Source organism: Eptatretus burgeri, chromosome 8, assembly GCF_056783735.1.
Source record: "Eptatretus burgeri isolate ZD-2024b chromosome 8, Ebu_testis_v1, whole genome shotgun sequence".
NCBI lineage: Eukaryota > Metazoa > Chordata > Myxini > Myxiniformes > Myxinidae > Eptatretus > Eptatretus burgeri.
The window spans coordinates 39,984,274-40,010,015 of record NC_140968.1 but is presented as its reverse complement, the minus strand read 5'-3'; the positions used below and the strand labels follow the sequence as shown (position 1 = coordinate 40,010,015).

The window sequence follows — 25,742 nt, the reverse complement described above, 5'->3', positions numbered from 1 at the left end:
CTCGCTCGCTCGCTCTCTCTCTCTCCCACCCCTCTCGCTCGCTCGCTCTCTCTCTCTCCCACCCCTCTCGCTCGCTCGCTCTCTCTCTCTCCCACCCCTCTCGCTCGCTCGCTCTCTCTCTCTCTCCCACCCCTCTCGCTCGCTCGCTCTCTCTCTCTCCCACCCCTCTCGCTCGCTCGCTCTCTCTCTCTCCCACCCGTCTCGCTCGCTCTCTCTCTCTCCCACCCGTCTCGCTCGCTCGCTCTCTCTCTCTCCCACCCCTCTCGCTCGCTCTCTCTCCCTCCCCCACCCCTCTCGCTCTCTCCCTCCCCCACCCCTCTCGCTCGCTCTCTCTCCCATCCCTCTCACTCTCCGGCTGTTACAAGTGAGACAATGAGATGGCCAGACCAATCATGAGAATATTCACAGAAAAAAAATGGAGATTACATTCTTAGCAATTGACAATCAATTGCTATTTTGCATCCATTGCTGTTTACTTACCTGTGGGAGACAAGTTCGAATTGGGTTGTGGAGAGATCGCAGGAGACGAGGCTTCACAGGGAGATACATCTGTGAGATCGCTGCTTTCCGATTCCAGTGACTGCATCTGCGGTTAAGAATAATGCATCATTCATTCCTGTTGGTGCATTTACATGTCTTTTGTGTCATGGTATGACAATGTGAGAAACAAATTGTAAAATTGTGAGATCATGATTCTCTTCCATTACCAATCTGACCTTAGCTCTATCATTGTGAAGCATTCCTTTGTGAATCATTCTTTCTTCTTGACATTCATGTGCAACACCAAGCTCAACCCCAAATTCTTGACACCTTTTCACTCTTCTTTTGTCCAACCCCTTATTCTCTTCCTCCTCTCCAGTTTCCTCATCAGACTCTGAATGGAGTGTGGCATCATTTGGAGCTTTGTGTTGATCCTGAGTGAGTGTACTTATCTCAACCTCCTCATGTTCTGCCCAAGTCACATTGCATTCATCTTCGTTCTTACTTAATCTGCAAGTTCGGAAAGACATACATTAAAAATGAATACAATTATACTTACACATATGTACACACACCTATATTGTCATGTGTATTAAAAGAGGGAATTGCACATGCCAGGAATTAATCCTGTGGATAGCCAGCCTAAGGCCAAATGTACACAGCAAGTGGCTGAACAAAGGTGCAGTGTGCCTATCATCTCGCATGTGTCTAACATGTGCAAATAGCAAAACAAACAGATTACACCAATTCATTTATTTCCCTCCAGGAGTTGTCAATTAACCAAATGGTCAGTGCAGGAAAGATGGTCGGAACAAGACACACGAGCATGACTTAAGACATCCTTACAATAATTCATGGACCGGTGTTTGTTTCTTTGTCATGCTACTCCTCCTACAGTTCTGGACCAATTACATCCAGACTTGCTACATTGGATCAGCGTGTCCCTAATTAGTGGATGGGGAGTGTTTTTAACTTTGTGGCTGGTCTTTGTGGAGGAGGAGGAAGAGAAGAGGGGGATGCTAATTATCTCGGTAAATGTGTATTGTGTAGCGCCACGTCCAGGGAGCGAGGGTATTCCAAGTCTCCACCCTTTACAATACAGTATTCCCTTCACCACATTTTCCAGTGCAGCGAGGTGTTTTGAATTTTTAGCAGTAGGTATGTTTTTGCTTCATATAGATAACCCAGGTATTTTTTTTATTTTCGGGAGCGATTGAGGCAGCTGTCAGTTGCCTATACACAGCCCAAGTGAAGGTATACATCAGAAGATCACGTTGTATGCTTGGGACAAGATCACCCGTGGGGTGGGTACTCTGCTCGTGTGAAAAATAGCCCCATGGGGGACTGACGGTCATTTCCCCAACAGGTGAGGTGAAAATGAGGGAATAGAGAGAAGCAGCCATAGCCCCCCTTCCTGAAGGGGTACGGTCATGGGGAGCACAACTTAAGTTAATGACATGGTCCTTATGTTTCATGAAAAGTTTGGTCTGCATCTTGTCATAAGCTTCTGAGAACCTTATATAATATTATCCCTGAATTTGAGGCAAACCACCCCTCCCCCTTTTCAGGCTCTTATAGGTGGCGCATCCACATAGGGAGCGCAACCCGAGACCCCACTGTCCTGATGTATCGTACCAAATTTGGTCCGTAATCTGTCATGTAGTTTGTGGGGAAAATATGTTTTAGTGAATATGAGGGATTAGGGGAGGGAGGCCATGGCCCCTTTCCAGGGTCGATACGGCCATGGGGAGCACAACTCAAGGTTAGAGCATGGTCATGATGCCGCATGGCCAGTTTCGTCTGGATCCGGTTGTCGGTTTCTGAGATTTTTGAATGAAATACTAATATTTGTGGCAAAATTCCCATTTCGCCTCCTTTAAATTTGCCTCCATCTAAAATGGGTATCTTAAGATACCTCAAGGAACAAAGAAAAGGTTGACATCAAAAAGATGGTACGTGCTCCCATGAGATTTAAAAAGTGGGTCCAACAGCCCCTAACAGCAAAATACCATGATATAAGCATTGTTTTTGTGTGTGTTTACAATGTCGAGGCTCATATGAGAGCTAGCACACATAAAGTACAACAAGGGGAGCAGGAGACAAGAGGGGCAGAAGAGTGAATGACAAAACAGTGTGGAACAGAGACATGAGGAGATCTGTGGAAGGGAGAGGGATGGGGCAGGGTACACAGGGTAAACAAGATGGGCACTACAGGGACTTTCAGGAAGGAAAGCAGGGAATTTGAAGGAGGTGGATTTGGAGTGGATTAACAGGGGTAGAAAAGATCATAGTTTTGGATGGGGGAAGATAAGAGATGGTGGTGAACAGCTGTTTTGAAGACCTGGAGGGAAGAGTGGAATTTAAGAGAGTGTGGGAGTTTGTTCCAAAGGCCAGGAAAAAGAGGAATGAAAGAGTGAACGTGAGCAGAGATTCTTGATTTTTTGTAGTTTTACCAGAAGGGGGTTGCTGGCTGACCTTAGTGCCCTGCAGAAATATGGAGGTGGGGGGGGGGTGGACATATCACAGACATAGCAAGGGGGGGTGAGGCCAGAGAGGAGAAGGTATAAGACAAAGACCACTGACCTGCCTGCAGTGAGAGAGTGAGAGACCAAAAGACTCAGCCTCATCGCAGGAGATATCAATGATCTAAATGCCTTGGTTTCCACAGCGTGAAGCCGAGAAAAGTGAGAGGCGGGAGCACCAACCGAGAGGGGAAAGCAGTACTCCATCAGGCTGTGGACAAAAGCTTTGTGTGTGGTCAGGAGCTCAGGTGTGCCAAGAAAGGACTTTGTACGATGGAGGATTCCCAGTCGGCGACTGGCTTTGGAGGCCAGCTTGGAGATTTGGCTTTCCCAGGAAAGATCATGGTAGATAGTTAGACCCAGAAGCTTGAAGGAAAGGACTTCAAGAGGATTATTGAGAAAGTAGATGGGAGAAAGGGGGGGGGGTGTTCCAGACTGTCCTTTCAGTAAGACATAGTGAGAGTGTGAGATTTGTCTGGATTGAAAGACATGTTCCATGTATTGGACCAGCTTTTATTTTATCCAGATATGCAGAGTGAAGAGGCTGCTACTTGCCGATCTGAGGGATGACACATGGTAACGGCAGAGGGTGGAGTCAGCAGCAAAGAGAAAAAGAGGATTTTCCAGAGTCAGAGAGATCATTGATGAAAACCAGAAAAAGAACAGGGCCTAGAACGCTGCCTTGAGGAACTCCAGCCTGGACAGGAAGAGGGGATGAGAGAACTCCATTAAGGGTCACACGTTGGCTGTGACAGGAGAGGAAGTCTGTGAACCATGAGTGGAGATGTCCTTGGATACCATAGGAAGAGAGTTTGGTGAGAAGGGCAGGGTGCCAGACCGTATCGAAAGCACGTGATATGGTCAGGGAGATGGCTCTGATTTCATGTCTGGCATTGAGTATCTCCATCCATTGTTGGGAGAGCATAAGCAGCATATCCAGGATAGAGTGGCCTGGTCTGAATCGAAATTGATGATTGGAAATCAAGCCATTGGAAAAGAGGAAGGATTTAATGTCTGAAGCGATGGTGGATTCCATAACCTTGCTGATGATTGAGAGAAGGCTGATTGGTCTGCCATTGCAGGGATCTGTTTTTGCACCTTTTTTAATTAAGCAGGGCGGTAAAGTTTGCTGATTTCCAAGCAGTTGGCAGATGACCTTGAGCAAATGAGACGGTGAACAGACCAGAGAGGGTGATCAAGAGCAGCAGAGCAGGTTTTTAGGACACGTGAGCTGATGCCGCCTGGACCGGTTGCATAATCTGAGTCGAGGTTGCCATCTGGACAACTGATGTCATCTGGACCGGTTGCTTTATCATGCTGTATGCGTGTATGTTGGCTTATTTCAGTAAAATGGCATTTTAAATGTAATGGGTGTTTTTAACTTGATACCTGCTCAAGTAAAGGGGCACCTAATATAGGTCCATATGCTCAATACTCCATTATGGGCCCACATGAGTAAATTGCTCTTAAATGTACATTGATCTCTGTGCAATTTTATTTCATTCAGGTTCACAGTGGAAATCGGATATTAAACACAAACAGTCAAAATGTTCTCCTTACGGGCACCTGAATGACATAGAAGCTGGACCAAAGGGGCTCCAACAGGGCCCATAACAAAGTTACAGGAAATAATCGTTTTCCTCCAAAACATATTTCTGGATGTACTGAGCTGAAAAATCTAGTCATGGACATGACAAAAGTTCATTTGGGCACTTAAACCAGTACATATAAAAACAAATCCCTACTATACCATTACAAAACACAGAAGTCATTATTTCAGGTGTCTTCGCTGCATACAAATGGGTATGCATACATATATACAAGCATACGTACACACATCACAGCAATACATAAAAAGTGCAAAAATGGATCCCCTTAACTGCTGACCAGTTAGCTTACTTCCAATCATCAGCAAGGTCATGTAATCCATCATCATAGTTGACATAAAATCATTCCTTTTCTCCAACAGTCTCATCTCAGATCATCAATTTGGATTCCAACCTGGTCACTCTTCTTTGGGAATGCTGCTTCTACTCCCAACAATGGATGGATGCCCTCAATATCAGACATGAAATCAGGGCCGTCTCTCTGGACATATCACAAGCTTTCTATATCGTCTGCCATCCTGCCTTGCTCGCCAAACTATCTGCCTATGGAATCCAAGGTGAACTCTACTCTTGGATTACTGACTTCCTCCACTCTCATAGCCAACATGTGGCTCTCAACAGAATCCTTTCTTCTCCTCTCTCTGTCATGGCTTGGTTAGCCCAAGACAGTGATCGAGGCTCCATCCTATTCTTAATCTTCATCAATAATCTCTCTGACTCTCTGGAAAATCCTCTTTATCTCTTTGCTGATGACTCCAATGTCTGCTATGACATCCCTCATCCTTCTGATAGACAGGCAGCAGCCTCTTCCCTTTCTTCAGCCCTTGACAAAATCACGAACTGATCAAACACTTGGAATAAGTCTTTTCACCCTGAGAAATCCCACCCACCACTGTCTTTCTTTCTGAAAGGGCCATACCAAAAAAAACATCCCATCTACTTTATCAACAACCCTCTCAAAGAAGTTTAATTATGAAAACTCTTGTGTCTCACTCTCAGTCGTCATATCCTCTGGGCAAACCACATTTCAAAGTTGGCTTCCAAAGCCAGATGCCGACTGGCATCCTCCGTCATACAAAGTCTTTCCTTTGCACACCTGGACTGCTATCCACTTACAAGGCTTTCATCTGCAGCTTGATGGAATACTGCTCGCTCCTTTGGGCTGGCACCCCTACTTCATACCTTGCTCAGCTTGGCAATGTGGAAACCAAAGCTTTCAAGATAATTTGAATCTCTCGCAATGAAGCTGAGTTGAATCCCTGGATTCTCTGAGGTTTGAATCTCTGGGGTCTATCATTTCACCACCGCTGATGGTACTCTCTGTCTTCTTCCACCTCCTCTGTGGTCTTACACCCTCTGCCCTCTCCATTCTTTGTTCCACCTCCCCCCCCCCACCCCCCAGGTATCCGCAGGATGCTCATGGTCCACCTGCAAACCCCTCTGAGTGAAGCTGCCAAAATCCAAAAATACTGCTCACCTCCACTCATTTGTTCCTCTTTTTCCCTGTCTATGGAACCAACTTCCACATTCTCTTAAATCTTTCTTCCCTCCAGGTTTTCAAGACAGATGTTCACCACCATCTCAAATCATCCCCCATCCAAAACCATGATCTTTTATACAACTGTTAAACCACCTCTACCAACATTTTGCTACTGTCTCCATATTGTCCACCATTTTGGTTCTGTATCCATCCATCTTGCTTTCTCCCCTACCCCTCATCATTACCCACAACCCTTGATTGTCCTTATTCATATATTTTCTCCCTCTGCAGTGCTGTTGGCATTTCCCCCTTCTCCTTCTGCTGTTCCTTTTGTTATGTTGCATCCTGATCCGTTCTGTGCTCTGGATCTATGACGAGTTTTGACTATGTCCACAAAAAGAGAAGAGCTTTGGCTATGTCCACAAAAAGAAAAAAAAACATGTCTTGCTCATTTCAGAGGAGAAAATACAAAAGTTGAACAACATTATTTTACATTTTCATTTTGCTTCTATACATGTACAGTATATACTGTAATTTTGTTAGTATTCCACAAAATAGATGAACCGTCCAGACCTGCAAATCACGAGTAAAAATACAGAATACCTGTGCACACCATCAGTGTAATAGGTGTGTCAATATAGCACTTTCAAAATGATGTAATCCACCCAAAAAATGCTCAGTGTGTATGCACAGAAATCCCAGGAAGCTGAGGAGTTTGGGGCGAAATAAAATGTATTATTTGTCTGGGATAAGGATTGTTACTTAGAATGGCTCACCAAGATTCTGAAAGAAGCCAAAAATACTTGGAAAAGTACCTGCGAGAAAGGGCAGTGCCTCTGCACAACCAAAGACATGGAGAACTTTCTCAGCTTGCTGAATGGGGACCTCCTCATCTTGCAAACTCCTGACCAAGTGCGTCGGTGCAAGGACTGAGTGAAGGGACGTATGTTACACAACCACTACCAGTGAATAGACCGTGTATCCGGATTGGGTTCTTCTGAACACTGATGGGAAGGACTTATCTGGGGCTTGTGCATGGACAGGGTAAGTTTAAAATAATGATATATACTATTAATTATATTGGGAAGGAGGTGGGTACGAGCAATGGGAGCTTTGAGGGCTGTTAAAAATACATTATTGGTTTGATTCTGGGGCCACAAGATAAAAATTATACTAGATTTTTGCATCTATTGCTCAAAGGTGAAGTGTGTGTGTGTGTGTGTGTGTGTGTGTGTGTGTGTGTGTGTGTGTGTGTGTGTGTGTGTGTGTGTGTGTGTGTGTGTGTGTGTGTGTGTGTGTGTGTGTGTGTGTGTGTGTGTGTTTTTTATATCTATGGCCGATGCAATAAAAGACCAACAGTGAATGGTACGAACCTGATACATCTCAATCAAGGATATTTCTCATATCCCTACATTTCTGCAAGTCTGAATTGCATTCAGGAACACAAAAATTATGGATAACCATCTAGATATTGCATTCTACCATCTAAATGCTGAACATCACAGGATGTTTAAAAGACCATTTGAATTACACATTTCGCATTAGCATTGGCAGGTTAAAAGTGCCCGGCCATCAGAACCGAGTCAGTGTAATCATGTCCAGCGCATGCGCAAAAGGCCTCATTTAGCATTCATATGTCATTTTGAAAGTCGTGTAATGGAAAAGGTCCTCTTTTTGTGCCAACATCGGGTCAAGACGTCAAGCTTGGATGAGCCCTTCCCAATTTGCATTGGAATATTAGACACTAAACCAGTGGGTCACATAAAAAAAAATTGCATGCATGTTATATGACAGCTACACATTGCTCATGTGTCCTGATTGGAATATCTCTCACCGAATCATCTAACACAAATTGTGCTCATTCCCCTTGATCCTCAGTGCCCACCCTAGCTGTTGGCATTGAATGTTTTCCTTCACACAGGCTGTGGACAGGCCGAATCTGCCTGTCAAGGGCTTCGACTCTGAATTCCCCAACACAAAACTGAAAGTACTCCAAATTAGTGAAGTGATGTAACATGCAAAGCTCAGGTCTAGGTCTTGTCTACTGAGCAGCTACACCAGCCTTCAAAGGTGAATATCATGCATTGCGCTACGAGGTCCATCTAAAAAGTAACGGGACTGAGCCTGCTGTGTGCTCCACTTACACAACTTGAATGAACGAGTTGCGTCACAGTCTTTTGCAACATTCCAGCAATATATATGATTGGTGACGGTTGACTGCGCTCATTGTGTGATTTTTTTTACAGGTCATGCTTTACACGTTGTCTAGTCTGAGTCGTCACGCTATGAATCGTGAGCAGAGAGCAAATCTGAAGTTTCTTGCCAAGCTTGGCAAAACACCTTCCAAATCCTTCACAATGCTGCAGCAAGTCTATGGGGAAGAAACAATGTCACGTACACGTGCATTTGAATGGCACAAGAGGTTCAAAGAGGGACGGGAGGAGGTTGAAGATGATCCACACGGTCTGGAAGACATTCAACGAGCAGAACGGTGGACAACATTGAGCGTGTGAAGCAGATGGTGTGCGCAGATCAGACTCATGGTGTGAATGATTGCTGAGGAACTTTCCATCAACAAGGACACTGTCTGGAGCATCATCACTGAAAATCTCGAAATGCGCAAGGTGTGCGCAAAGATGGTCCCCAAACTGTTGTCCGACGACCAGAAACAGCAAAGAGTCACTGCATGTCAAGACATTATCGAGCGCCTCGAAAACGATCCAGACCTACTCGGGAGAGTCATTACTGACGATGGATCATGGATATTGGAATACGATCCCGAGACCAAACGGCAGAGTCATCACTGGAAAAGTCCAGCATCACCAAGACCAAAGAAAGCAAGGATGTCCAAGTCGAAGGTCAAAGCGATGCTCATCACGTTTTTTGACATCAAGTGCATCGTCCACTTTGAGTTTTTACCACAGGGTCAACCAGTGAATCAATACGTATACAAGGAGATCCTCCGGCACCTCATGCGATCAGTCTGGGACAAGAGGAGGGATCTGTGGGAGAACAACACCTGGGTGCTCCACCATGACAACGTCCCTGCTCACAGTGCCCTGAGCATCCGACAGTTTCTGGTGGAGAGTAACATGCCAACTCTGTAGCAACCCCCGTATTCGCCAGACTTGGCCCCTTGTGATTTTTTCCTATTTCCCAAGCTCAAGTGGGTGATCAAGGGGACCCGATTTCCTGATATGGAAGCCATCAAAGGGGCCATGACGACAGAGCTCCAGAGGATTCCAGAAGAAGCATTCCGGGGGTGCATTGATGCGTGGAAGAAGAGGATGAACAAGTGTGTGACACTGGAGGGAAACTCTTTTGAAGGGGACAAGATGTGATTTCAATATATTTTTTGGAATAAAATTTCTGTGAAGTCACTCACGTTACTTTTTCGACGGCCTCGTAGAATTCTTGATTGCTTGAAATGTTGCACGATGCCTGACATCGGGGAGAGAAGTTAAGGGAAACAGTACAATCCTTAATCCATTTTCATTTTCTCAACACAAAAAAAAAATCAACAGTTACAACTTGTAAAATAGTCAAGATTGTATTTCTCTCCCATTTCCTATTGCATATATTTTGTCTTTCTCAATTTTTCTCTTCCAGGCCTGTTGTGGCCTCCTAACTGACAAAAAAGATAAAGCTTGTGATGTTACAAGACTGTCCTGATCAATCGTCATAATTCCTCTCTATACCGAACGATTTAACCTCGTTTTGGCTTCGCGGTTAGGGTGGTGGCTTGGGATTTTAGGGTCCTGAGTTCACGCCCCGTTGGCTGCTGAATTAACACCAGGGGGTTTATCTCAGCCTGTCATCCTTCCGAGGTTGGTGAAATGAGTACCAGTGTAGCAGCCAAAATGCTGTACACAAAAGGAAGGGGTATTGATGGATTTATTAAATCTGCTATTGCTGTGGTGCAGGCATGATAGGCCGAATGGCCTCCTCTTGTGCATAATTTCCTTGTACAGCTATGAAAACAATACGTTATAATTTTCACCGTTTCTCAGAAGGAATTAATCACAGCTATTTTCCAACTTAATACCATGTCATTATCTACAATAGACTCTGAGTGCAGGCCACAGAAATAGTGGTAAAGTAGGTCATGATAATGAGCTTTGCACTTAAGTGGAACTCTCACCGGGACACGACGCTGTTCAGGCTGCCAGTACGACATAAGCCATGTACATCCACCTCCATGCCTTCCCCCATACTCGACAAAGAGTGTGAACGGATTCTTGCATGGCTGCTGGATGGAAGGCTGTGTGCTTGGCCAGTCAGAGAGCTCATTAAGATGGCTGCAGAAATGGCCGATCTGAAGCGTTAAAGAGAATAAAGATCAGCTCCCCTGTGCAATAACAAGTGTCTTGGTAATTATGCAAGTTGAATTATGAGGGTGGTTCAAATTTGACCAGGACTCTTGTTTATACTCCAAACTAAACTTGATGTGTGTTAAAAAAAGATGGTTATTTCAAGTACTTTTCAAGATATTTTCTCCAGCTTTAGAAATTCACACTTGCCCCATCAGCAAGGAAGTTTTCATTTACCTTCAGTGTCGACTTCTTTGGGACAGTGCCAGTGCAAGACGTCATTCATCAAAGAGATCTTGCCCTCAATGCAGTGGCAAATCCAGGGGGGTTTCCTGGTTGCCTGGAACCCCCCCTCCCCATCCCAACAAAAACATATTTACGATTACAGTAGCAAACCCAGGGGTTCCCTGGTCACCCAGAACTATTTCTCCCACGAAAGTGTGCCTCAAAAAAGGCCAGAAGCCTCAGTAAAACTGTATCTATATAGTACCTTATAAACAATAAACCACTAACAGCTCACAGTCATTTATTTGGAAATTATTTGGAAAATTTATAATTTTCTGTTATTTGGAAACCCTACCCGATTCCTGGATTTGCCCCTGCAACGTGCTTTTTAAGATGAATATCTTGCATTGGAAAATCACCACGATGCTGTGCAGCTCACAGTCTATAAATTCCAATGGGCTTGATATTTTCGTTGACCACAAGTTTCATAATTATTCTCCTTTCCAACTTCATTGCGTGTTCTCTCGTTCTCGTTCTCTCTCGTTCTCTCTCGTTCTCTCTCTCTCGTTCTCTCTCTCTCTCTCGTTCTCTCTCTCTCTCGTTCTCTCTCTCTCTCGTTCTCTCTCTCTCTCGTTCTCTCTCTCTCTCGTTCTCTCTCTCTCTCGTTCTCTCTCTCTCTCTCTCGTTCTCTCTCTCTCTCGTTCTCTCTCTCTCTCCCTCTCTCTCTCGTTTTCTCTCTCTCTCTCTCTCTCTTTCTCTCTCTCTCTCTCTCTCTCTCTCTCTCTCTCGTTCTCTCTCTCTCTCTCGTTCTCTCTCTCTCTCTCGTTCTCTCTCTCTCTCGTTCTCTCTCTCTCTCTCTCTCTCTCTCTCGTTCTCTCTCTCTCTCTTTCTCTCTCTCTCGTTCTCTCTCTCTCTCTCTCTCTCTCTCTCTCTCGTTCTCTCTCTCTCTCTCTCGTTCTCTCTCTCTCGTTCTCTCTCTCTCGTTCTCTCTCTCTCGTTCTCTCTCTCTCGTTCTCTCTCTCTCTCTCTCTCTCTCTCTCTCTCTCTCTCTCTCTCTCTCTCTCTCTCTCTCTCGTTCTCTCTCTCTCGTTCTCTCTCTTGCTAAAAAAATCAAGAAACACATGATGGTGGGTATTGACTACCAACATGAGGAAGACAAATCCCCTCAAAAAATTATTAATCCATGGACATTACACTGCCTTTTATAAACAAAAGTCCATGTCACATTTGAAGTACCTTTATAGTCATAGACTGAAACAAATTGGTACAAAAACACATGCACACGTGCATGATCATCGCAGTATTGTTACATTTGTGGGGGGTTAAATATTACCAAGAGCAGATAGGAATGTCGAGAGTGGCATGGTCTGTGTGCGAGTAATTAGCCATCTCGATGTATCAGTCGGGAAATGTTAGCTTAAGAATTGTCTTGTTTGAATGTGTGCCATACAGGGAGTGGTGCATGGTAATAATTAGTTAGGGATTATGGTTAAGGAAATTGTGTGTAAAACCTTGATGTAAACCTCAACAGGGGGTGCCGGAAGACTTGGCAAAAGATGGGGGTGGAGCGATGAATGCCTTCAGGGGCAGAGTTATAGATGCCTCCCAGGGAGGCAGAACATTTCCCCTAGAGAGGAGAGGGAGGAGCCTAACCGGGTAGTTTTTTTTTCTGAGGAGAATGAGAGAGGGGATGGTGGAGTTCTGTGAAGAGCAAACATTGTGAGGGGAGTTGAGTCTGAGGAGAGGAGGTCGTCCTGCCTGCCTGCCTCTGCCTGTTGTCTTCGCCCTGTGGCATTTTGTCTTCCTGCTGCTTCGTCTCCCCATTGTCTGCCTTGCCCTGTTTGTTAACCTGCCCATATATCTTCATCTCCTCATCCCATGCTCATACCCGCTGCCGCCAGAGCTAAGTCCGCTGGTTTTTGTTCCATTCCCATCAGTGACTGAGTCTGGTGTGTGGTGCCCTAGTTCTTTAGATTTGTTTTATCCACCTTGTATATAATTATTTATTACTTGCATTCCCTTCCTTTCCTCTCAACCTGCCCTTGTCTCCTCGTGATTCAATCATCCCTGGTTTTTATTGTTTGTGGTTCAGGAAATAAACCCGTTGGTTTTACCAGAGCTAAGCTTCTCGTGTCTCTCCTCACGACCCGCGCGCACATTGTCTGCCATTAATTCGGAACGTCTCCTCAGGAGTTGAGCCACTCGGGACATCGCAGGACTCTAACCACCCGCCGCGACGAGCTCAACGTAAGTTGAGCCGTCGACACTGCAGTATTTTATTAATATATGGTATTTCAAAGTGCATACTATTCCATTTAGCACCAGTAAAGGAGAGAAGTGCAACAGTAAAAGATTGTACATTAAATTATCTTGATAATAACGTATTATTGTAAAGATAAACTAAGTGCAAAAAACTTCATTTCAACATCCATTCTGATCATTTACACAATGATTGGGAATTCACAGTTTTGGAATTATCAATTACAAGGCCGATGACCTATAAGCTTAGTGGTACGAATATAAGCTTAGTGGCTTAGTGGTACGAAGCTTAGTGAATATATATATATATTTTTTGTATACATTGTCAAGGCTTGTATGAGAGCTAACACACAATGCACAGCAAGGACAAAACAGTGGGGAAGAGAGACATTAGGAGACCTGTGGAAGGGAGAGGGATGGGGCGGGGAACATGTGGTGTCCAAGATGGACAGATACAACAGGGACTTTCAGGAAAGAAAGCAGGGAATTTGAAGGAGGTGAGTTTGGGGTGGATTAATGGGGGTAGAAAAGATCGAGGATTTGGATGGGAGACGATAAGAGGTGGTGGTGAACAGCTTTTTTGAAGGCCTGGAGGGAAGAATGGGATTGAACAGTGACATAGTTCAACGATACTTTCAGGGTATTTTATGGAAATTTTTTCCATGATCAATTTTGTGATTATTTAAATCAAAAGTAACCAGGGTGAAAACTGAAAAGGTAGAAGTAATTTGTTATGCCAGTTGTTGGCTTGGCTCGAGTTGCACCTCTCATCACTGAACAAGTCCAAAGGATGGACATAGCATAGTAAGGAATATGAATCGTTCTATCAGTGAGTGGACTTAAATGCATACCAACAGAGCTCTCATTTTAACTCAAACAAATCTCTCATGTTACCCTTCATTTGACTTTGGAAGCTGCCATAATGATGCGAGCACCTATATTTTAAGGGTAATTGAAAATGTTTCTTAATTTAAAATAAAATAAAAAAATCATAAAATAAAAATAAAGACTGTTAATGTGACATTATCTCATTAAAGTTTCTCAACCATGACAATACTAAAACCACATACTACTTTCGAAAATAAATCTCTTGGAAAATGGATGTTTTACACTTACATCATAATACACTTTAAACAATATTTTTGATCCACAACTTTTCCAATCATTCCATAGAATGTCTCAACAATCACCGTTTCCGATATGTCGTTTTTATTTTCTTTTGAAGCAGATACAGGAAACGCATTAATGATCAGAACAAGACATCCGTTAACAATGCAGAGCCTCATCGGGTTATATGGATGATAGTACATCTGAGAATCAGTTTGGACTTACTCAATCATTGACTTACAGACTCGACTGACTTGCAAGGTCACTGATCACTGACTTTCCCATTCAAGGTTCAAAACTAACTTCTGGTTAAATTAGCCATCTTTGTCGAACTGTGCCTCAGGTCACCCAGGTATGTTGCTCGAGCCTGTAAGCCTTGCAGCGCACCTCAGCCCACATGCTCGGCTAACAGAGCATCACAGATGCCACACACAATCAGGCCTGTAGCCAGGACTCAGTATTAAGGGGGGCATATGAACTGGATGGGGGGGCACAATTATTATGTTTAATATTTTTGATAACCCAGAATACCATTGTATTCATGCAGCATTGACACATCTATACTGAGGTTGCCGTCGCATACTAACCAAATTGATCTCAGCTAGATTTAATTTGTTCCGATGTTTTTGGCCTAAAATTATTCGAATGCAGGAGAGCCGCAACAAACTGGCACATTCACAATGCAAATATTCAATGATTAGACAATTGGCACCAATTCAGGTACACTTATACAAGGTGTTGTGAAGAATTGGCATTAGAAAATTAATATACCAGAGATACAATGACGAAACGGGGTAGGTTGGCACCAGAATCAGTGCACTTTGAAATAAGATACAGTAGGCTATGACCTGCGATCATCACGTTAAACTATCAACAGCAAATACGACCAGCCTGAAGATACCACAAGGTCCGCATTTAAAGCAGTCAATTACACAGAGGTAAGGTTATGCACAAAGCACTAGATATGGGATATGCAAAGCACCAAACACAACATTTAACTTAAACATCAGAAGTACAAAGCAGCCGACCATGGCGGGTGCTGACCACAACCACACACGCATCACCAGCAGTCACACACACAATCTGAACTCCTCGTATAGTTTTTATACCGCTGTACTTGCTGTCAGAAGAGCTGCAGGCGACGCATCTCGGTGTGGAATCTTCTGAGGACCTTCTCCTTCCATTCATTCAGGCATTTACGTGTGAGGTCTCTCTCGAAGGCCAGCTGTACCAGTTGTGCCTTGCGTGCATGGCGCATGGACCATCGATGGTCAGCGAAGACATTCCTCAATGTTGAGAATGAGTTTTCACACATGGCAGTGGACGCACCAAATGTTAGTCCAAGTCTCATCGCAGTCACTACACTTGGCATGGCTTCCAGCGTTTTGTGGTATGTTGAGAGGAGTTTTTGTGTTGTCCATCTCTCGTTTGGCTGCTTTTCTGTCTGTGAGCGAATAAACTGCTTTGCAACCACACACTCTGTTTCACTGATGGTTGACTTTGTTAATGTCATGATGTGCTGGAGCAAGTGGGGATCCAAAAACGTGCCATTTTCAGGATTCAAGGCAGCGGGTGAACGGGCGAGTTGTGTGTTGCGCTCACTGAAGCGCTGAGCGATCTCGCCAAGCACAGTGTCAATTGCGCTGTAAAAAACCCTCTGCAGTTCCGTCTTGTCATTGTCGTTGTTTTCTCCTGTCGTCTCCAAAACGACAAACTGTTCCAAGTTCTTATGCATTGTGCGTCTCCGTTTTGGTGGTGCAGGTGTAGAAGTGTGAGCATCGTTGGCCTTGTTCCACAGATCAGTGAACTCATCCTCAGAGCGGAGTTTCTTTACGCACTCTGTAGCACTCGCCACCAGTTCCAACCCAGTTAGCAAGTCCATGTCCTCTGCCTGCAAGAGTCTGTTAGGGCCATCTAACAACATCAGCAGTTTTTGTACAAAGATAGCAATGAACATGAAGGCAGGCCCAGAGACTTCCCGCAAAAGTCCAATAGCCTCCATCCTCATCTCTGCACCGTCGGCATGCTCTGCATCAATCTCGGACAGTAAGGATGTGATATCCTTAAAAGATCCTATGATTACAGACAAGGTGGCTAAATGTCCCGTCCACCTTTGATCAAGAAGTCGTTTTAACCGCTCACCTTTATACTGTGCAGCAACAGTGGGCTTTCTGAAGAATTTGTACAGGCAACAACAAACCTCGAGGAAATCAGTGACAGCTTTCTCTGCTGCCAGTGCGTGGACAACTACCAGATGGAGTTGGTGATTTAAGCAGTGCACATAGGGGATTTCTCTTTCCAATATCTCTTGCAACAACTTTTGCACCCCACCGTGCTTCCCAGCCATTACCGAAGCCCGTCGTACACCTGACTATTTTTGACGTGTCAAGTCCTGTTTTTGTCAGCTCTGCAATTATTAGGTCTGTCAATGTTTTTGCATCTCCAGCGTCGGCTGTAGCTATTGTGAGTAGACGCTCTATTGCTTCATTTGATGCGGATACAAAGCGAATGATGATTGATATGTTCTCACATTCAGTGGGGTCCCTCGTCCCATCCACCTTGATGGTAAACCACGATGTGCCTACTTCTTCCACGATGGCATCCGTCACAACATTACTCAATGTGCAGATCAGTTCATTCTGCATTTCCGGACTGGTATAGCTTGCGTTTCGTGGGATATGCTTTATTATTTCAGCAAGCTCGGTGTCTTTTATGAGTGTGTAGTTTAAAAGCGAGAGAAAGAGCCCACTGTGCCCGTCTGACATATCCTCAAAATTATCAAGGCTCCCTCTAAAAGGTATCTGATTTTTGGCGAGAAATCCCACAACATCTATAAGAGCAGACACAGAGTACCGGTTTCTATTTAGCTGGTCAGCATTGAGGAATGTGGAAATCTCCTTACCACAATCGATGCGCCTCTCATTCTCCTTCCACCTCAAAACACAAGTTAAATGTTCCTTTGAAGTTGCGTGTTTGTGAAACCCCCTGCCTTTCTCAACGGCATGTTTCCAATTCCGGTAGCCTCGCACTGTGAAAGTAGAGTCCACTGGGCCACGTGTGGTGTTAAACTTCCTACATGGATAGCAGAATGCTGCATCTGTCTGCACACTGTATTCCAGCCATTCATTAGTCTGGTACCACGAGGACACAAACGAGCAACTCTTGTTCTGCGACAGATGGCCAGGGTACCGCTGTAGAACAACTTGATTCAGTCTCTCACTTCCAAGATCATCGGGAAGCGGCTTGACAGTCACACCCGATCTCAAGGCCGCCGCCGAGCGTGGAAACTCGGCTGCCTGCGCTGGGGCTCCAGCCGCAGGGCTGACGTTGCTGGCTTGGCCAGGTTGGCATGATCGTCTCCTCCTCCTCCTCTTCCAACTCCTCCCACAACATGTCTTTCATCATCTTCTTCATTTTCGTCGCTTGCATTTTTTCCTTTTCTGAGCCATTTTCGAATATCCATCATCCACGTCTTTTTCTCCTGCTGCAAGGTAGCGCTCCGTGATTCGTCCCTCGTGACTCGCGTCACTAATCTCGCGACTCGCGAGATTTGACGGTTGACGGTTTTATTTATTAAATGATGCATGCATGAAAAACAGGTTTTATCTGCATAATTTCAAATGTAAGCACGATTGCAAACACATATTTTTAATTTTTATTATAAAATTACTTTTGTAAGATGGAGGGTTGACGGGTTGTGAAGGTCACGTGGTGCACGTGCACTTCATCTCTAATAATGTAAATTTATGTCTTTTCCTTAATCATATTATGACTGTATTACATTTATAACTAACTTACAACCAATCAGGTAACCTGCTCAACAGGGTCTCCATATCGAATACGCTGATTGGCTATTCCTTAAAACTAAATGATCCACGATATATATATATATATATATATATATATATATATATATATATATATATATATATATATATATATATATATATATATATATATATATATATATATATATATATATATATATATATATATAACCACCCACAACATCGACATTCGACACGAGGTCTTGGCTGCTGGCGTTGGTGCTTGCGTTATTATCTTTTATCTTGTGGTCTTGGACTGTGTTGTCTTGCAAATTGCTTTTGGAGATGCGCTGGGAAGCGCACACTTATCTCTTGACTGTAATTCAAAGAAGGATATTATTAAAGAACAGTTTATCCAAGAAGGCCTTATTATTCACCACACTGAACATCTGGAATAAGGGTTTTAGTTCACAGTGGGCGCTCGTCCTTAAACAACAAGTTGTTCACAGAGTACAACAGGGCATAAATGGGTGGCGTACAAGTGGGGGGGGGGGGATACCAGATGCGCCATGGGGGGCATTGCACCCAAATGCCCCCCCCCTAGCGACGGGCCTGCACACAATCTATGCGTTTTTCACCTTGTTATGGTTAAATTCGGCAACGTTGATGAAATATAATTATAATATAATATAATTCCTGAAAAAAAACAGAAAGAGCTTTGAATTGCAGAATATTTAGTGGGGTATGTAAATGAGGTTGGATCTGAGAATGAATAATCCATATGAGAGTAAATCTGCATGCAGACTTGCACACCAACAAAGATTACACAACAATACACAAAGGAACTTGGATGCAGGAGGATATTTGACGAATCACACACCAACAAAGATTACACAACAATACACAAAGGAACTTGGATGCAGGAGGATATTTGACGAATCAGAGCTGCGCTACATTGACACCATATCAATTCAATCCAACAATTAATCAACCTAAGTTCAATTTTGGTGTGGGGGGTAAGAGGGGGTGGTGGAGTGGGAGGTTGGAGGGGATCGAAGGGCGGAGGTGGGTTTGAGGGGATGGAGGAGTGGGTATGAGAACAGCAGGACAAACACAGACATCACCACGGTACAGTATTTTATAATATGAAAATATATAAATATGTTGTAGTTATTTAAAATTCGAAAATAAAAGTTGGTTTTGGGGTTTTTTCATGGGGGTGAGGAGCAAACACGGTTGTAAGGTGAGGAATGAACAAGCACTGACAGGACATTCACCTTTTGAGGAGACCCTCTCACAGACTACAATAATAGCCTCTCCTGTACCTTCAGAAACAGGTGAAGCTAACAAATAAATAAATAAACCAATGTCACCCTCAGGGTGACCCGTATCTTGCCAAAAAGTGAACAGTGTGACTTCTTTAAGGTCACACTGAGGCGAACAGAGCTGCTATTCACCATGAGCGACTCCTTGAGGAATATCTGCCTACGAGAGATTCCGATGAGAATCGTTCTACAGAGTAACCATGAAAAATATGCGTTTGCCTCATAACGTCACCAAATGACGTCATAATGTCTCAAGCTTGACATATCGAGAAAGCACTCATCGAAGTGTTCAATTTGAGGTACTACACGATATGGTTCCTAAAACTTGAAAATTTGACCTTGGGGTCAAATATGTTTGACCTCAGGCGCTAACCATGAAGGTCAAGGCCAATCACCACCAAAAATTAATCGGCTGAGCGCCAGACCATGAACTATATTCCCATGAAGTTTGAAGACGATCTGGTCAAAATTACTCAAAAAATAAGGGTTTCGTCGACTCCCCTGATTTGCGACAAAGTGACCTTGACCTTTGACCTTGACCTTCAAAATTTTATGCGCTGAAAGGGACCTCTATAGGCCTCTGATATGCGAAGTTACAAAAATTTCCAATGATAACTGTGCTCTGCAGAATTTTTATACGTGATTACAGACAAACAAAAAAATAAAATTTTCATGAAAAATCCGTTTTTTCGTCATGACGTCATCAAATGACGTCATAGCGTCAAACTTTTGACAGATCTGGAAAGCACTTATCAAGCGCTTTCATATGAGGTATTACTCGATATGGTATCTAAGATTTCAAAATTTAACCTTGGGGTCAAAAACTTTCGACCTCCAGCGCTAACCATGAAGGTCAAGGCCAATCGCCACCAAAAATTAATCAGCTGAGCGCCAGACCATGAACTATATTCCCATGAAGTTTGAAGACGATCCGATCAAAATTACTCAAAAAATAAGGGTTTCGTTGACTCCCCTGATTTGCGACAAAGTGACCTTGACCTTCAAAATTTTGTGCACTGAAAGGGACCTCTATATGCCTCTGATATGCGAAGTTACAAAAATTTCCAATGACAACTGTGCTCTGCAGAGTGATTTATACGTGATTACAGACCAAAAAAAACCAAAAAACATATGAAGGTCAAGGCCAATCGCCACCAAAAATTAATCAGCTGAGCACCAGACCATGAACTATATTCCCATGAAGTTTGAAGACGATCCGATCAAAATTACTCAAAAAATAAGGGTTTCGTCGACTCCCCTGATTTGCGCCAAAGTGACCTTGACCTTGAAAATTTTATTCGCTGAAAGGGACCTCTATAGGCCTCTGATATGCGAAGTTACAAAAATTTCCGATGATAACTGTGCTCTGCTGAATTTTTTATACGTGATTACAAAAAAAAAAAACATTCAAGCTGACTAACATATCTTGCAAAAACTTCGTTTTGGCAAGATAAAAAAAAAACATACAAGCTGACTAACATCTTGCAAAAACTTCGTTTTGGCAAGATAATAAATAAATCAGTAGAAATGTTCAAAAAAATACATTAAAAAAAGCTGCAGTTGTGATAAAATAATTAAACTAATTCGATACAGTCCATGAAGGAGGTGAAAAGAATAATAAAGCAACCTTTTGATTCACCATCAACAATGATTCATCCTCAATGAAACTAATCATAAGTGTCAAAAGTGGGTGGGTGCACTGTCTGCCACCCCCTCCCGCTCCAGAACCTTGGGTGGTGGAGACATTTGTTCACCCAACTTCCCCCCCCCCCCCACCATCACCTAGTTTTAAGGTAATTCACTGTTTTTCTGGTGTAGCCAATAATACCACCCCTTTTCAATCACAATGATTTTCCATGCTTCGTATACATATCAACCAATCACTGCAGCACATCTGGCTGACCCATGTACAATTTATGCAGTCGGTGTTGAAATCCGGAGTGCCAAAGCCTTGACTTCATGAGTAGACAGGAGCAGGGATTAGGTCCAGTATATACAACACTGATTGTTATATTGAGTTGCTTTACTGAGGTACTCTTTCAGAAAATGTGCCTTCAAAACTGGAGGTTTCACACTTACCTCATCAAATGCTTGTAATCAAATTATGATCCACAGAGTTCATAATTTCCGAAGCTTGCCTTCTGTGTCACGGTAATCATTTGAAGTTTAACTTTTCTCACTGTCCACAGACAGTTTGACTTTTGACGTTGATCTTTCTACTGTTTCAAGAAATCGTGCAATTTACTTGACCATTTCAATTTTGAATTATGATTGTTCACATCATAAATTTTTGAAAAGCTTTTTCACTCTATGATGTGAACTCCCACTTGGCTTCACACCTTGGGTTCTTCAGTGGTCTTGCCCCCACTCCACTCACTTCCCTTCCATTTGGGAAAGTCTGACACCTATTCAAAGCTCGGCTTAAATCTTTAAACTCATTTTGAACTTTTGACGTTTTGAACTTGGATGCAGTTGGGCATTGCAACACAAGTTCATTATAAGGTTGTCACTTTTGAGGTTCTGAAATAAAGTCGTTTCAGAAACGTTGATGCTAAAACATAGACCCTTGAACAAACATGCCATCGCAATGGCTGATGATCAGCACAAATATGATGTAATTTCTGCGCAGTGCCCTGGATATCAAAATGTATTCCCAGTACTGTACTTCGTAAGCCTGAGAGCCAGGAGGTTTTCACAACATACTCAACCTGCTGTATCATTTGTCATCCTTCAGACAGGCAGGCATCTTCCTTCTCTGCAGATCTTGATAGAATCAGGAGCTTGTCAAACACTTGCAATCGGTCTTTCAACCCCGACAAATCCAACACACTCATCATGATTCTCCGAAAGGACCATCTGGCAAAACCCTTCCATTAACTTTCTAAACAAATCACTTGAGGTTAAGTCACTCAAACTTTTCGGCCTCACCATCAACCATGATCTTTCTTGGGAAGAGCATATTTACAAAATGGCTTCCAAAGCCAGCCACCGACTGGGCATCCTTTGTTGTGCAACGTCTTTCCTTGGCCAGTCTGAACTTTTGCCAATCTACAAGGCCTTCATTCACAACTAGATGGAGGACTGCTCTCTCCTTTTGGCTGACGCCCATGCCTCACACCTTGCCCTTCTTGGTACCATGGACATCAAGGGCCTCACAATCATTTGGACATCCCACGATGAAGCCGAGTGTCTAATCCTCTTACTTTCACATTGCAGGCAGGTTGGTGGCCTCTCTGTATTGTACCACCTCCTTTCTGGTCTTGCATCCTCTGCCCTCTCTTGACTCTGTCCCTCCCAGTAGTGTAGTAGATCGTAGAAAAATCGTGCAAATTATGATACAAGCATCAAATTTGACATTTCTGTTCTGCAGGGCTTTCTGATCAAATCTGCCTGATTGGCCATTTGAAAATCCAAATTTTGAAAAATTTGAAAAAAAAACTTCAAAAAAATTTGAAGTCACAGCTGGCTGAAATTCTTGAAGTGCAAGTGAACATCCCAGACAGAGAACCAAGGGGAGATGCAGTCATCATTGATGGCTCAGCACTTATCAATGCCCAACCTCCACGCACTTCAAAGATATTTGATGACTATGCTGAAGAAGACATCATCCCAAAGGTGGAATCCTATGGTGCCAGATACGAGAGGGTGGACGTAGTGTTGGATGTGTACAAGAAGTCAAGTCTGAAGTCCGAGGCAAGGTAGAAAAGGGGGCAAGGAATCAGAAGAAGAGTGACAGGAACCAGTAAGACCCCAAGTAACTGGAGAAGCTTTCTTCAAGATGACAGCAAGAAGACTGAGCTGTTTCACTTCCTTGCGGAAAACATGTGTGAAGCACAGATGACAAGCACAGTCATTGTCACAATAGGAGAAGATGCCATTAGCAACACAAGGAAGTCACTGGATGCTGTGTCTCCATGTTGTTTTGAAGAAGCTGACACTCGAATATTTGTACACGCCAGGGATGCAACGACGGATGGGAGCAAGTCCATTATCATTAAGGCTAATGACACGGACGTACAGGTCATAGCAATATCTGTACTGCCATCCTTACAGGAACTAGATCTTGAGAACATGTGGATTGCCTTTGGCCAAGGAGCCAAGGCGTGATGGATTCCAGTCCATGAGGTAGTTTCTGCAATAGGGCCTGAGAAAGCTAGAGGGATCCCATACTTCCATGCGTTCACTGGATGTGACGTCGTGTCTGCCTTCCGCGGTAAAGGGAAGAAAACTACATGGCAGACTTGGAACGTCTTTGATGATGTTTCTGAAACATTCACCAATCTCAGCCAGCATCCAACATTGATTCGTGATCTTGACTTTTTTGAAGTTTTTTTTTTTTCAAATTTTTCAAAATTTGGACTTTCAAATGGCCAATCAGGCAGATTTGATTAGAATCCCCTGGAGAACAAATGTGCCAAATTTGATGCTTGTATCATCATTTGCACGATTCCTCTCAAAAATTGCTGTTATCTGCCCCACTACAGGTTTCTATAGGGCATACATGGTCTGATAGTAACCCTCTTCTTGTTAAAGTCCCAAAATCCAGACACACTGCTCACCTCCACTCATTTGTTCTTATTTTCTCTTGCCTGTCAAACTAACAGTCTGGTGATCTTGCTCTCATTTCTACTCTGCTGAGTATCTCCCCTTTTCCATTTTGTTCCATTACATTCTGCTCTTGCTCTTCCACGAGCATCAATCATGCATACAAAAAAAAAAGTGTCAAAAGAAGCGACAAATAAATTGTAGTGATAATTACATACCGAGGAAACTCTGTCGGCAGGTCTTGGGAACGTGGGGATGGAGCCAGGGGAACAGCAGCCTTTGGTGCGATGGTAATCGCTGGAAGCAACCCCCCTGCAATATGCCTCTTTGGAGCATGCCAAAAGAAAGTGCCAAAACAAAAGAAAGTACAAAAACAAAGTCAATAAGCTCCATTGTATGTATCACTATACTAAGATCCATTACAGGTAGTGGAGCTCAGCAAAAAATGCACAGTTAAAGCAAGGCTGGCTCTAAATTGCTGCCCAGGATGTTTCACAACATGCTTGAAAATATGTTCTTTGCGACTCTCGAGATTTCTCATTGAACATGACAAGGATGAATGAATAAGGCAATTATTTTAAAATTTAATTAGACCTTATGGCAATCAGTTTCCCATAGCACCCTTACCTAAAAAGTGGTGGATAAAGTCCACTCTCATACGAAGAATTATGGGGCACAAAGATTTTACCGATAATGCAAAATAATTATTGGTGTGTTCCCTTGCAGAGCTACTCTGCGTCCTAATAAGACTGTACCCTTACTTTACCAAATGCTACCAGATGTTATAATTTCGGTGGCAGACGTTCATTTTCATCCTTTTTGTTTTCTGTCGATATTTTCCCAGTTTATCACTTTTCCTCTGTAATGTGGTGGGCAAATTCCAAATTCCTGCTCTAGTATGCAGGTGCACTGCATCAGCACCACAACCAGGAATGTTGCAACCATTTGTCAAATGTGTATTCAAATATATAAACATTTGATAATACTAATTATTATTATCTCTGCCATGTAAGATGGGTGGAGGTTATGTTTTCACCCCTGTCTGTACGATTTTTTTGTGAGCAGGATATCTTAAAAAGTTAATGGATGGATTTGGACGAAATTTGGTGGATAGGTTGGGTGGTGACAAGGACGAATTGATTCAATTTTGGTGAAGATCTGGATCTGGATACCAGAATCCCACATTAACTTTCAATTGCTCACTGGCTCTGACACCAATACAAATTATGATTATGGACCATCGGTATCATAAAGCTACATATATTGAACAAAAAGTTTCAAATTGCACACTTGGTGGTGTAAGAGTGAGAGCTTCTGCTACGAGTCTGAGAGGTCAGAGGTTCAAACCCTGGCTGAGTCACACAAAAGACTTTAAAAAAATGTACATGCTGCTTCCTTGCTTGAGGTTCAGCATCTATATATTAATACTGAAGGACCAATTTTGTGATCCTCCAAGCGGTCGCGTCACATTTTTCTCGGTACTGTGACCTGGACTGAAAGAAATTCCGTACCTGTAAGAGTGCATCGCACATAGTGGCAAGAGTCAAACTTCAACTCTGAAGCAGAAGAAACACTTTTCGTTTTACATTCGTTTACATGGTGACGTGTGACGTCACCGCTGAGAGGCGTAAGGACGTCATGACATCATCCGTCATTCGCTGACGGCGTTACGTCTGTCGTCGACAGACCGTCACCGCTGAGAGGTGTAATGCCACTCCTCAAAAATAGCATCTGCAATGTAAAACCCTCTTCTGCACATGCTGACTACCTCAGAATGTGAATTTGACACAAAAAAATGTAACAAGAAACATTGTATCTTCTATCTATATATTAATACTGTAGGACCAATTTTGAGCTCCTCCTAGCGGTCGCGTCACGTTTTTCTCGGTGCTGTGACATGAGAAGTTTTGACACGGTGTTTGTACGCCAAAGTAGAGAAGTGCACAAATCAGGGGACTTCTTCACAAGGAGTAGTGCACACCAAAAATGTCGTGTACAAGGACGTTTTGTAGGCCTCATTAGGTAAGGCCATGGAGTACATCGACTGGGATCCGGCTCTTACAAGAGCCGCCACTGGTTGTCATATTGGGCTCATGGAACGGAATCTGTCTGTGA

At 43.4% G+C, this 25,742-nt stretch overlaps 1 protein-coding gene and 1 long non-coding RNA gene across 11 annotated transcripts in view; one reads left to right on the top strand and one right to left on the bottom strand.

The window, feature by feature from the left end:
• The window catches only part of LOC147021588 (uncharacterized), a 44,974-nt gene extending 35,505 nt beyond the window's left edge, over positions 1–9,469 (top strand). Inside the window, exons 2-3 of one of the 2 annotated variants that reach the window (XR_015060856.1) lie at positions 860–918; positions 8,336–9,469. This is a non-coding gene — a long non-coding RNA (uncharacterized LOC147021588). Of the gene's footprint in view, positions 1–859; positions 7,440–8,335 lie in introns of those variants that run through there. The other variant, XR_015060855.1, reaches the window with a different exon arrangement.
• The window catches only part of CEP89 (centrosomal protein 89), a 159,772-nt gene that overhangs the window by 122,931 nt on the left and 11,099 nt on the right, over positions 1–25,742 (bottom strand). For 7 of the 9 annotated variants that reach the window (XR_015060850.1, XR_015060851.1, XM_085891682.1 and 4 more), the window contains exons 2-5: positions 23,846–23,952; positions 10,231–10,404; positions 717–990; positions 481–586 (exon numbers count right to left, since the gene is read on the bottom strand). Coding sequence is in view for 7 of the 9 variants with exons in the window: in XM_085891682.1 (XP_085747808.1) it covers positions 481–586; positions 717–990; positions 10,231–10,404; positions 23,846–23,952 (661 nt within the window). In the remaining 2 variants the exon portion in view is untranslated. Of the gene's footprint in view, positions 1–480; positions 587–716; positions 991–10,230; positions 10,405–10,636; positions 11,137–23,845; positions 23,953–25,742 lie in introns of those variants that run through there. The other 2 variants (XM_085891687.1, XM_085891686.1) reach the window with 2 other exon arrangements.